At 47.8% G+C, this 14,088-nt stretch overlaps 1 protein-coding gene and 1 pseudogene across 11 annotated transcripts in view; both read left to right on the forward strand.

Annotated features, from left to right (window-relative positions):
- Positions 1-14,088, forward strand: part of EVA1C (eva-1 homolog C) — a 102,204-nt gene that overhangs the window by 31,061 nt on the left and 57,055 nt on the right. For 9 of the 11 annotated variants that reach the window (XM_054675033.1, XM_054675035.1, XM_054675036.1 and 6 more), the window contains exon 2: positions 9,745-9,941. The exons of the other annotated variants lie outside the window; for them this stretch is intronic. In XM_054675033.1, the coding sequence (XP_054531008.1) occupies positions 9,745-9,941 (197 nt within the window). The remainder of the gene's footprint in view (positions 1-9,744; positions 9,942-14,088) is intronic. 11 annotated transcript variants of the gene reach the window in all.
- On the forward strand, positions 9,949-14,083 carry LOC107970123 (histone demethylase UTY-like; annotated as a pseudogene).

Genomic DNA, 14,088 nt, shown 5'->3' on the forward strand with positions numbered 1-14,088 from the left:
AGAAGAGCGAAACTCCATCTCAAAAAACAAACAAATAAAAAAACCCTTACAGTATAATTGTAATACCTTAGAGATGTGCAGTGGTTTATGGTAAAGAAAAAAAAAGATGCTTATGCCCACTATATCATTTAATCATCACAGCAAAACATGAAGCCACCAATTCCAAGAGGTGGCTATCACAGTCATACACCCTAATTCCTAGTGCTCTCTTTTATTTTTATTTTAGCTATTACAGATAACAATAACCAAAGGATTGAATATTTCACTTCTTTATTATTAGTTTGCATTTCCTTGCACATCCAGTGAACCAACTTCCCAAGAGTTGGATCTGTCTCCAAATTCCGGAAAGGTAACTTTCACCTTTAGTAACAGAGTGCAGCACAGCTGTGACTTCATACCATGGGTGACCATACGACCATCCAGGAATCAAAGGTCTCTTATCCTCCATCCTCTCATTCTTTCTCTTCCCAAAGCACATGTTTCTATGAGACAGGGCCACAGCCAGCAACTCCCACTTCTGACACCAATTGTGTGAAAACACACACACACACACACACACACACACACACAAAAACTCAAAGTACTTTCTCTATTCTTTCACTCAACAACAATCAACACGGAATATTTTTTGTGACCAAATGTTTGGGGATTCCTCCCCACCAACAAGCAAACAATCAATTCTGCAGCAAATACCAGCTGGATATATACTCCAATTCAATTCTGACACCATCTACCTGGAGATAGCATCATATCCCACAGATTGAGTCTCGGTCCCCAAGACTATTGCCCTTCTTCCCAGCAGTCACAGTCTGGGCCTCCAGAACTTCTGAACAACCAGCTTCAAGTTGAGGTTCCCATGACCCCCTCCTTGGGTTCCATCAATATGGAGTGGCTCACAGAAAAACTTTAGGGAAGTTTACTTATGTTTATCAGTTTATTATAATGGCTATTACAAAGGATACAGATGAAGAGACACATAGGGAAAGGGATGGAGGAAGGAGTGCGGAGCTTCTATGCCCACCGTGGGTGCCCTGACCTCCAAAAACCTGTACATGTTCTGCTATCCAGAAGCTCTCCAAACCCAGTTCTTTTGGATTTTTATAGAAGCATCATTACATAGGCACAATTGATTAAATCACTGGCCATTAGTGACCAATATAACCTTCAGTTCCTCTCCTCTCCCTGGAAGTTGGGGTTGGGCTCAAAGTCCCAACTCTTTAATCTTGCCCTGGTCTTTCCAGGGACCAGTCCCCATCCTGAAGCTAGCTAGGGGCTGCCAGCCATCAGTCAACTTATTAGCATACAAAAACACATCACTTTGGAGATTCTAAGGGTTTTAGGAGTTGTATGGAAGGAAACACGTGAAAGATCAAATATATATTTCACAATATCGCACTCCTGTAGAACACTTTGGGACACATACCATGATTCTTTGAAAATCAGTTATTTACATCATTCTGGTATAAATCAATGAAAATGACCAAGGCAAGTTGTAATCATTTTAGGGGGTTTATTTGCCGAAGTTAAGGACACCCACTGGGGAGACAGGTCTATGCCTTTCTCCAAAGATAATTTTGAGGGCTTCAATATTTAAAGGGGAAAGGATGGATATTGGGGGAATATACAATTTTCATAGGAGGGTGAGTAGAGGAAATAGTCATTCATGCTGTCACTTGTCTGGCTAAGGGAATCTGCAATTTTACATAAGATAACGTAAACAATAGGGCAGAGGAAGCAATCAGATATACATTTGCCTCAGGCGAGCAGAAGGATGACTTTGAGTTCTGTCCTGTCCCGTCCCACATCTGTGGATAAGCTATCAATTGACATTGCCAGGGTGAAATTCAACAGAAATATTTTCAAGTAAAGATCTTGGGGCCTGCAAGGAATCTCCTTGTGGGCAAAAGGTGAGCGATGTATGTAGCTTTTTATCTTTGTAGCCGTCTTAGTTAGGAACCAAATGGGAGGCAGGTTTGTGCGACCCAGTTCCCAGCTTGACTGTTCCCTTTAGCTTAGTAAGTATGGGGCCCCAAGATTTATTTTCCTCTCACACTGGTCTTTCTATAGTCACTGGATTATTTGAATATTAATGGATTTTCCTTGTAAATGTGATGAGGATGACGATCCCAAGAAGGACTTCCCTGTGTCTTTCAGAAGACAGAGGAGAGCTCCTGCCACTCTTACGGGTTCATGTCGTGAACTCTTCATCTGTATTCAAAAAACGAAAACCTAAGAACTTTGGTCTAAGCTGTTCTAAGATTTGCTCAACCCAAACCTTTCAGGATACTCCTTTGAGGAAGGTTTTACCCATGGCAGTAGCTATAAGACTTTCTGCTGATACACAGTGGGAGGATTCACCAGGGAAGAGTATCTTGGAGTTACACATGAGCTGCACCAAGATCCCTGAGCGATGTGAAGCGGATAAAAAAGAGTCTACATCCAGCTGGGTGTGGTGGCTTACACCTGTAATCCCAGCACTTTGGGAGGCTGAGGCGGGAGGATCACCTGGGGTCAGGAGTTCGAGACCAGCCTGGCCAACATGGTGAAACCTCATCTCTACTAAAAATAAAAAAATAGCCAGGTGTGGTGGCACGTGCCTGTAGTCCCAGCTACTCGGGAGGCTGAGGCAGGAGAATTGCTTGAACCTGGGAGGCGGAGGTTGCAGTGAGCCGAGATTGTGCCATTGCACTCCAGCCTGGGTGACAGAAAAAGAAAAAAAAAAGAGTCCACATCCTCTCATTTCCTCTCCTCACCAGTTTAACAAGGATCAACAGAGCATCTCCAGGCTCTAATGGATTCCAGGACTGATTTCTTAACAGAGTGTGCACAACTGCCATCTTCCAGGATAGCAAATACTTGCCTACAAATAGAGTTAGATTGTAAAAGCTCTGGCTGAAACTATTAAGAAATAAAGCAGTTTTGACTGATCCAACATGATGGCTAATTTGACTAGGAGGGAATCATTAATAAACAGCTGCATTAGTAGTTGTTCTTTAAAAAGGATCTCTCTTCAACCAGCCAAGAAACCAAGGTGTGGGAAGTTCAGTGGCATGACTCTGCCCAGCACACTGGAATGCATGAGCTTGCCTACCGGGAAAGCAGCATGCCGGAAAGGGTGTGAGATTGGGAGCAGCTCATCTGTCATCTGCCTTTTGTTTAAGGACAACCTTGGCAGCTGGCTCCTGCTCCACCCCACTTCCTACCTTCATCCTGGGAGACGCCTGGTCCACAGGGCATCTTCATTCTCAGTCCTGGCATCCTTGTTTCCAGCAACCTTCTCCACCAACCTCTCCTACCTCCTTCCATGGCCACTCCTGGACATTTCCATAACCTGCAAATCCACCTTGAAATCACTCCTCAAACAACTCGTGGGCACAGCCTCCTGCCTTTCCAGCCTGCTGTGTGATTCCCTCACTCTGACCTTGCTGGTCCTCATCAGGATCTCTGGTCCCTTGCGCCCCTCCCCTCTTCTGTGCTCATTTCCTTTCTTACATTTAGCTTGGAGCCCACGGTTCATCATTTTGAGCCGTCTCTTGACAATATCCCCCTTCAAACTTGTCGGACCATAACCCACGGTAAGAAATCTAATACATATGAGCCTGGCGCAGTGGCTCACACCTGTAATCCCAGCACTTTGGGAGGCTGAGGTGGGTGGATCACTTGAGGTCAGGAGTTCCAGACCAGCCTAGCCAAAAACAAAAATTAGCCGGGCATGGTGGCGGGCACTGTAGTCCCAGCTACTCCAGAGGCTGAGGCAGAACTGCTTGAACCAGGGAGGTGGAGGTTGCAGTCAACCAAAATCGCGCCACTGCACTCCAGCCTGGGTGACAAAGGGAGACTCCGTCTCGGGGGGGAAAAAAAGAAAGAAATCTAATACATACGATCTAAGGGTCATGTGCATATGTATTTATCTGTACACATACATATATGCACAAGCCTCTTTCACTTTAACTCAATCACAATTATTTAAAAATCTCTCTCTGAACATCAGTTCTTACAGCTGTTTCTCTTTTTTTTTTTGAGAACTTAATCACATCTGCCAAGTCCCTTTTACCATGAATGTCTGGTAACATAATCACTGATCCTGGGGATTAAGGCCTGTGGACATCTTTGGGGGCCGTTATTCTGCCTACCACATGGACCATCTTTGACTTTCTTCACTTCCACTCACTTTTCTTTTTTCTTTTTTTTGAGATGGAGTTTTGCTCTTGTTGCCTAGCCTGGCGTGCAATGGCGTGATCTCAGCTCACTGCAACCTCTACCTCCCAGATTCAAGTGATTCACCTCCCTCAGCCTCCCGAGTAACTGGGATTACAAGCGCCTGCCACCATGTCCGGCTAATTTTGTATTTTTAGCAGAGACGGGGTTTTTCCATGTTAGTCAGGCTGGTCTTGAACTCTCAATCTCAGGTGATCCGCCTGCCTCGGCCTCCCAAAGTGCTGGGATTACAAGCGTGAGCCACCGCGCCTGGCCCCTCCACTCACTTTTCAACCTTTTCCGAACAAGCTTCTGTCCCCACCCCCCATCCCATATGGTTTCAAAATGGTTGTTGATGGCCTCCATGTTGCTGAAACCATGGGGTTGTTCTAATTGTCCTTCTTCCTGACCTTTTGGCACTGTGGACCAAACAGAATGGGGCATGGGCAGGCACCCTGGAGGACCAGAGCATTTGGGCAGCCTGTCCTGCTGTCACCCAGCAGCCCATCCTCGTGGGACTGAGGCTGGCTACAGAAGGCATTCCGCACCCGCTTGCTCCATGAGTTATCCAGGGCTCCATGTGCCTAGGCTTTCTTTATTGTTTAAAAGTGTAGGTCAGATAACTGCAGGTGAAGTTTTCTTAAACATTTTTGTTTACATATCCACAGTGGATAACTGGGTGAGCTTTCACAAAGTAAAACACATGCCTGCCATCAGATCAAGGAACAGGGCATTGCCAGCTCGCCCGAGCTCCTCGTTCTCCCCTCCCTAACGCTAGCTCCTCTCCTCCCATAGGTAATGCTATCCTGGGGCCGAGGTGATAGGGATTTTTTTTTCCTTTTAAATAGACTTCATGTGTTAGAGAAGTTCTAGGTTCATAGAAAAATGGAGAAGAGGCCAGGCGCTGTGGCTCACACCTGTAATCCCAGCACTTTGAGAGGCTGAGGCGGGCAGATCACGAGGTCAGGAGTTTGAGACCAGCCTCACCAGTATGATGAAACCCCATCTCTACTAAAAATACAAAAAAAAATTAGCCAGGCGTGGTGGTGCATGCCTGTAATCCTAGCTACTTGGGAGGCTGAGGCAGGAGAATTGCTTAAATCTGGGAGGTGGAGGTTGCAGTGGGCTGAGATCTTACCACTGTATTCCAGCCTGGGTGACAAAGAAAAAAAAAGAAAGGAGAAAAGAAAGAAAGAAAGAAAGAGAGAAAGAGAAAGAAAGAAAGAGAGAGAAAGAGAGAAAGAGATAGAGAAAGAAAGAAAGAAAATAAAGAAAGAAAGAAAGGAGGGAGGGTGGGAAGGAAGGAAGGAAGGAAAGAAGGAAGGAAAAGGAAAGAAAAAGAAAGAAAAATGGAGCAAAAAGTGCAGAGTTTTCATCAACCTCTAATCCTACCTGCCACACACACGTGCAGCTTCCACCACTAGCAATATCAAACCTGAGTGCGATATTTGTCATAATCAATAAACCTACATTGACAAATCACTATCACCCAGAGTCCATAGTTTACATGAGGGCTCACTCTTGGTGTTGTACGTTGCATGGGGTTGGACGTATGGACAATGACGTGGCTCCACCATTGTAGTATCACACAGGGTAGTTGCAATGCCCAAAAAGTCCTCTGTGTTCCACCAATTCATTCCTCCTTTCTCCTGACCTCTGGCAACCATGGATATTTTCGCTGTCTCCATAGTTGTGGTTTATCCAGAATGTCATATAGTTGGAATCAGACAGTACACAGCCTTTTCAGATTGGCTTCTTTCACTTAAGAATATGCATTTAAGGTTTCTCCGTGTCTTTTTGTGGTTTGATAGCTCATTTCATTTTAGTGCTAAATAACATTCCATTGTCTTTTTTTTTTTTTTTTTTTTTTTTTTTGAGATGGGGTTTCGCTCTGTTTCCCCTGCTGGAGTGCAGTGGCACGATCTCGGCTCACTGCAGCCTCCGCCTCCAGCGTTCAAGCAATTCCCCCACCTCAGCCTCCAGAGTAGCTGGGATTATGGGGGCGTGCCACCACACCCAGCTAATTTTTTGCATTTTTAGTAGAGACGGAATTTCACCATGTTGGCCAGGCTGGTCTCAAACTCCTGACCTCAGGTGATCTGCCCGCCTCAGCCTCCCAAAGTGTTGGGATTATAGGTGTGAGCCACCACAACTGGCCGGGCCTAGGTTTTTGAAGAAGGAATTGAACTGAGTGTAGGGCAGGTTGTACTGCTGACGTGTCTTCTTTGTACTTGGAATGTGCTAGGACTGATATACTTCAAAGTGCAAAGCACCTGAAGGATCTGGCATTAGTCAATTCTATGCACTGAGCTTCTGCCCCCAGAATACCACCCTCAGAATAAGAATATGGTAAGGCCAGTTGGATAGGTGGGGCATGGATTGGAGGCTCAGGCCATTGCACTGCACGTACAGGTCTTGATGTAAATGGTCTGGAGGAGGTCAAGTTCTGTTTAGCGGGGATAGACTATGTGACAGAGTGAAGAAAGATAATGGTCTAAACGCAGCAAAAGTTTCATTCCCACTCACGTGACAGTCTGTGGAGCAGGCAGCTCCTCTCTTCATGAACCTGGGACCCAGGTATCTTCCATCTTGTGGCTCTGCTTCTCCGGAGCCTTGTCATTTTTTTTTTTTTTCATCTAGCTACAGTGACAAGATCTTTTGGATAAGCCATGAATATTAAACCAAAGGCAAACTCTGAAAATTGATTTGATGTGTGGTCAGCTGCTTATTTATTCCCCGGACCACAGTCCGGGGAATGCTGGGGTGATGGACAAGAAGGTTTTCATGAGGAGGCTGAAGAGATCTAAGTATAGGGGTGCCAGCCTGGGGCACTTCAGAAGGGGCACTGGCCTAGGGGTAGCATCAGGGTGACCCTGAGTTCCCTGGGGCAGGGTGTGGCTCATGACAGGGTGCTGAGAACCCACCAAGAAGGCTGGAATTTTCAGTACTTATTGTTTTATGAGGGCCTGCCTGTGTGCCAGGCGGGAAGACACTGACCAGAGGCCCAGGGCCACTGAGGGGTCTCGGCCTGGTCTCTTGGTGCCTGGGGGGTACACTGTGCAAGCAATGATGTAGTTCCCAGGGGCAGGACTCTGACCCACACTCCTGGTGCCAATGTCCGTTTTGCCACTCATGTTAGATTTTGCTTCTCTAAGTGAACTTACTCAGGATAGCTGGGTTCTTGGCCATTCTTCCAGTGGTTTTCAAGGGTGAAAAAAGGAGTTTCAGCAAGACAGCTAACGTCTGGATGAACGTGCCAGGAAGTGTCTGTAGCCTTCCTCTAGAGAGCACTCTGGGCTGGTGGGCGTGAGGACCCTAGGGCAGGCTGGCTCAGCCCCTTTGACTTCAGATTTCAGGGAAGGCCAGGGAGCTGGATTGGGCGCCTGGATTTTCCGAGAATTATGTTTCTGAGAGGATTTTGAAACCTAAACAGGAATACTTTACACACAGGTCATCGAGCAGGAATTGGGAAGTTCCTAAGCTGCCCTCCTTCACGCCACCTCCTCCCTTCAGAGGCCAAGGGCTGCCAAGCTGTCTCCCACACACCTCAGTGAAAAGTCCCTGGCTCTCCTCCCAGCCGCCTCGCTGTGACCTCGTGAGGTGTGAGAAGGAGGAAGGGGATCTACATTCTGGATGAACCTTCCTTCCTCCTTGCCGAGAAATAGTTTGGGCCCCTGCGCCTGCTGGGCCTCAGAGGTTCTCAGAGCCCAGGGCCCAGTGTGGCTCCTGCAAGCTACCTGGGAATTCCATGGAGTCTGACTGGCTGCCTGTCTTATTCCCAGTCTGCTGCAACCCCTTTCCTAAGCTTGTGTGGCTGAAAACAACAGAAATTCATCCTCTCACAGTTCTGGAGGCCAGAGTCTGAATCCAGGTGTTGGCAGGGCTGTGCTGCCTTTGAAGGTTCTAGGGAAGAATCCTTCCTGGCCTTTTCCAGCTTTGGGTGGTGGCCGGCAACGCTCGGCATTCCTTGGCTTCAGGTGCATCATTCCAGCTGCACATGGCTGTCTTCCCTCTGTGTCTCTTCTTTTCTTCTTATAAGGACACCAGTCATATGGTGTTAAGGGCCCACCTTACTCCAGTATGTCACCAACTTAATTCATTACATCTGCAACCACCCTATTTCCAAATGTCACATTCTGGGGTTCCTGATGAACGTGAATTTGAGGGGACATCATTCAACCCACAGCAGAGCCCCACCATCGCCTCCCTGCACCACGCCCTTGGAGCAGGCCCCTTCTCTGCGCAGGGCACCCTACCTGTCTTTCCTCTCCAGCAGCAAGACAGAGCCAAGAGTGATTTCTTGAAATGAAATTGCATCCTCTCATTCCAATAAGGCATGGCCTCACTAGTGGGAGATGAGCAAATGAAAGCCTCCCTCAGGATGGGCATCCACACATCCAGGGGACACTCACCCCAATTTTTTTCCTGGTTTATAAAGGTGCTTCAGGACTCCTTGGCTCCTGGCCAATATCTTAGTGCTTCCTGAAGGGGAAAGAGCCCTCCAAACCATTCAGTGGGCCATCCCAGACCGAGGTTTCTGACCCAGACATTGAAACAGGAGGAGTTCCCTTATCCCCCTTGCAGGGCATGTGACAGGGGCATGGCTCGCTTCTCAGTACCCTGCTGCTCAAACCCCTAGAGGGGGCATGCAGATGGGCAGGTCGTGGGGAGCGTTTTTGAGCTCTGACCCCACAGCACCTTGTAGAATTGGGTGTTTACAGCTCCCGAAGCCCCAGTGGGCATGTGTTACAGTGGTCTCCTTCAGTTTTGCCGTCTGCAGGCGGCTTGTGTTAATCAGCTCAATTAGACCCTCTGCCTTATCACAAAGACAGACGGCTTTCTGTATCCCAGGTTCTTGCCCTAGTGTACTCGGAAAATCAGATTTCGCATGGACTTGGAGAAGGAGTGCAAGGTTTTATTGAGTGGAGGAGGTGGCTCTCGGATGGGGAGCCAGAAGGGGGATGGAGTGGGAAGGTGGTCTTCTCCTAGAGTTGGGCTGCCCAGCAGCCAGACTCTCCTCCGACCGCCCCTGACTGAATTCCACATCGCCCCGCTGTCGAAAGCCCGCCAGCATCTGCTGGTGTCTGTCAGTGTGCTCTTCTGCTTCTCTGCTCCTCTCGACGTCCAGCCACTTGTGTGTGTGCCCACTAGGGTCTTGGGTTTTTTATGGGCACAGGATGGGGGTCATGGCAGGCCAGAGTAGTCTTGGAAAATGCAACATTTGGACATGAAAACAGGAGTGCCTGTTCTCACTAAGGTCCATGGGCACAAGCCCATGGGTGGAGCCCTCGCCAGGGACCCCACCCTTCTCTACCCAGCACTCCCCTGCCCCCCTTCCATGTCAACATGAAAGCTGCCATTGGCTCCTGTGCCCCACCTCTGGGCCTGGTTTGGTGACCTCTGCACCAGAGCTGCTAGGGAGGCCCCATCCCACATGTTGTTGATTGAACAGCCCTTCCCCAGGGGAACCAACATCCTCCTGTCCCCAAACCCATGGAGGAGTGGTGGGTTCCTGGGCCTCTAGTAACTCGACTGAATATTTTCCAGGTTACCTAACCAAACTCCTGCAAAACCACACCACCTATGCCTGTGATGGGGACTATTTGAATCTACAGTGCCCTCGGCATTCTACGATAAGTGTCCAATCGGCATTTTATGGGCAAGATTACCAAATGTGTAGTTCCCAGAAGCCTGCCTCCCAGAGGGAAGACAGCTTAACCTGTGTGGCAGCCACCACCTTCCAGGTATTGCCTTTTGTAGACATGTTAAGATGATACAGTTTCAACACACACTCTTTCTCTCTCTCTGGGTATAAATATATTTGTGATTATATAGTTCAATCCAAGCAAAACTGATCCATGAAAAATCCCAATTTATACAGATCACCAGTTTTGTAGGTGACCTATTATTTGCTTCTCAAAGGATTTGTTGCCCAACAAAACTAAATAGAATTCCTACCTATTGTAGAGCCCCCTTTGTACACTTCAATATGAATTTATTTGTAGGTTTACTCCTTACTTTAGTATAGCAAAGTACAACCAGGATGGATTCCAACCTCCAGGAGTTCCCTTATCCCCCTTGCAGGGCATGTGACAGGGGCATGGCTCCCATAAATGTGGGAGCCCCACATCTCCCATAAATACTCCTGTAGAAAGGGAAGGTAGGTTCTTTAATGGAAACCACAAGTATCTCTTTGAGGCAGACATCTGAAGTCATGACCAACTTTTTAGAAAATGTACTCAAAGGGCTGGGCGCGGTGGCTCATGCCTGTAATCCCAGCACTTTGGGAGGCCGAGGTGGGTGGATCAGGAGGTCAGGAGTTCAAGACCAGCCTGGCCAATATGGTGAAACCCCATCTCTACTAATAATACAAAAATTAGCCGGGCATGGTGGCACGCACCTGTAGTCCCAGCTACTTGGGAGGCTGAGGCAGAAGAATCGCTTGAACCCAGGAGGCGGAGGTTGCAGTAAGCTGAGATCATGCCACTGCACTCTAGCCTGGGCAACAGAGCGAGACTCCATCTCAAAAAAAAGAAAATGTATTCAAGGAAGGAAATATCAGTAATATCAGTAACTGCCTTGTGCTTCTTAATGATTTGCTTCTTCAGTTGTAGATAATCATGTCATTCTTGCTTGGAGCTATTTTAGGCAGCCTTTACTGACTCCTTCCTTCTACTACATAGTACCAGGAGTTGGGAGAGGTGTGGTTTACGTCATTCTTTTTGTGGTTGGCATATTTAGGGAAAGATTTGGTATAGGAGAAGGTCAAACTAATATTTCAATGATGGTTTTAGACTGTGCATGGCTTTCAATCATCTGAGCAACTTCTACTTCACCATCCCTGGCCCCTAACATATATAACTAGTTGACCAGGATTACTGAGTCACTTGGCCTTGGATTTTTTTTTTTATGCCTCCCAAGTTCCATATGAATACATTTAAAGCAGGGAGTTTAGAGCAGGTGGAAAGTTGGAAGTCTGTTTGATTTTGTCGACCGCAGGAAATATGGATAAAGATACATTTGCTAGAACTAAGGAGAAATAAGAGTAGCTTTAATGCTGTGTAGCTCTCCCTAAGCCCCAAACAGGAGACACAAACTAATGTGATGATGTAAGAATTTTTCTATTTCTCACACCATCCCTTGCTTCCACTCCAAGCATGGTAGTATCTGGGTATTTAGGTGATTGGTGAAACACACCAATTGAGTAGCCAAAATGAATGTGTCTGAATGACTCCCCATGACATGGTTTCTATACCTTGAGGAGAGACAACATGTTTCTTCAGGAGACAAGAAGTTGCTTTCCCTGTGTGCTCCACTGTCTTAGTCCTTTTTGTGCTGCTATAACAGTGTCCCTGAGCCTGGGTAATTCATAAGGACCTGAGATTGATTTCTCACTGTTCTGAAGGTCGGGAAGTCCAAGAGCAAGGCGCCACAGGTTTGGTGTCTCTACTTCCAGGATGGCTCCTTGAACACTACATCCTCTAGGGGGTTGGAGAACGCTGGTACTCATGTGGCAGAAGAATGGAAGGGGCAAGAGAAGGAGAGAGGGCCAGCTTGCCTTTTATAACAAGCCTAGTGCCACTCTAACAACCTACTCCTGAAAAAAACAAAAAACAAACAAACAAAAAAACCAGTATTAATCCATTCATAAGGGTGGAGACCTGATGGTCTAATCACCTCTTAAAGACTCCACCTGTTAATACTGTTACTGTTACAGCAGCAATTACATTTCAATGTGAGTTTTGGGGGGGATAAACATTCCAGCCATAGCACCCACCCTACCCCTAATTCTCTCTGTTGGGCGCCACCCCAGGAGGTACATCCCTCTTGACCCACCCCCATTTCTCAGCCACCTGCCCTGGCCATCCATCCTTGGATCCCAGGCTACCTGCTGCCCTCCTGGGTGCATGAAAGGAATGTTGGCCAGTACCAACATTTTTTTAAAGTGGCTACTTTTTAAGAGTAGGAACTCTTGGCATACACTAGAGCATGGGCACCACCTGCACCATTCCACGGGTACCTGCCTCTGCCAGATACCCCTGAGGGAAGAGGATGTTCTATAACCAGGCCGACAGGTTAGCATTTGTGAACACAGTTCTGACGTTGTTGGGAGGGTTTGTTTGCCAGAAACATCCCCATGCGCTACTCTTTCAACCAGAGGTCAAGAAGTCCTTTACTTTTGTGTCTTTTTTGTTTTTTTGTTTGAGACGGAGTTTCACTCTTGTTGCCCAGGCTGGAGTGCAATGGCGCAATCTCGGCTTACCACAACCTCTGCCTCCCAGGTTCAAGCAATTCTCCTGCCTCAGCCTCCCGAGTAGCTGGGATCACAGGCGCCCACCACCACGCCTGCTAATTTTTGTACTTTTAGTAGAGACAGGGTTTCACTGTGTTAGTCAGGCTGGTCTTGAACTCCTGACCTCAGGTGATCTGCCCGCTTCAGCCCCCCAAAATGCTGGGATTACAGGTGTGAGCCACCGCGCCCAGCCTTCTTTTGTGTCTTTTAAGCTGCACTCGGAGCACAGGCAAGGTGCTTCCTCAGAGGGAGGTTGCTTAACATGGGGAGACGTCCACACAGGAGACCACAGCTGATCCATCCCTTGACTGTCAGCAGCAAGTCCCCCTCTCTGCATTTTCCAGCTCATGACATAGTTTGGAAATAGCCCTGCCCTGGGGTCTGCTCTGTGGTTGTAACAGTGGAGCCCTCCGGTGACATCTGTGGGCCGAGTCATTTCACCATGACCTTTGGCCATGCCACATGCAGTCATCTGAAAGCTGCACCTTCTGGGGTCTGAGGGGTTTCTCGGGTATTTTTTCCTGATTGAGACACATCTGCTGGGCCCCTGAGAGAATGGGGGATACCTGGCGGGGCCAGCATTCTTCACGGAGCTATTCCACGAGCTACTATGAGAACATGGTGACTCAGAGAGGCTCACGTGTCTGCACTAAATTCAGACCTAAAGTAATAAGCAGATTCTTGGGAACTTTTTTTTTTTTAACTGTACTTGATGTCCTTTTTGTTTTTGTTTTAACCAGACCCAAGTTCAGGACCTCTGTGTTTATCACAAGCAGGACTTGTTCCATTTGGGAACGAGGACCTAGAGAACAGCAGCAAAAAGCTGAGCCTTCCCAGGACCTGGAGGAGGGTGTTCTGTGAGCTTCCACAGAGCAGATGCCTTAAAAACGAAGGAGCTGTCTGGAAAAAATCAGGAGAGAGAGAGAGATTGAGATTTGCAGGAAAGCCTTTACTCCCAATGCTCAACAGAAAGTCTGAGTGTTCCACTAAGAAAACTGCTCCCCGAGGGAGAAGTGGGTCCCATCCTCTTGAGTTTGATGAGGGTGGGAATCAGCTTTGTAATTTTTATTTTTTGGCCTGTGGATGGTTCGTAAGCTGGAAAGGGTTTGGGTCCCCAAGAGCTCCCCGATGCACAGCTCTCCTGTGTCCTGTGTGGGGCTGTTTAAGGATGAAAGGCCAGGACTGTGAATCCTGATGGTCACAGCTCTCTCAGCTTAAAGCTAGGGGACCCCGCTCGAAGGGGACCTTGAAGTCCCCTGCACCCCAACATCTGAAAGTACTCTGACCTCGCTTGCACCCCCTGGAGCCTCGGCACTCAGTGCCTTTGCTGAAAGTAGCAGCAGCCGCACCAGTAGTGGTGGATCAGAGGTTAGTTTTCCCAGGAGCCTGGCACCATTGGATCAGGTTTCTTTTCAGGAGAAAGAGCAGGGAGACAGGGAGCTAACCCAATCACCCATGTCTATGCTCTTCGGCCTTAGACACAGCTTGGCCAGGTGGGGAGGCGTCCTTCCCTTTGCAGAGCCCAGAGCAGCCCAGGTTCGGGTCTGGCAGTCACTGTGAGCAGTTTTCAAGCCTGTCCCTTTTCTACCCTCTCCTTC

Source organism: Pan troglodytes, chromosome 22 (genome assembly GCF_028858775.2).
Source record: "Pan troglodytes isolate AG18354 chromosome 22, NHGRI_mPanTro3-v2.0_pri, whole genome shotgun sequence".
In the NCBI taxonomy this organism is placed as follows: domain Eukaryota; kingdom Metazoa; phylum Chordata; class Mammalia; order Primates; family Hominidae; genus Pan; species Pan troglodytes.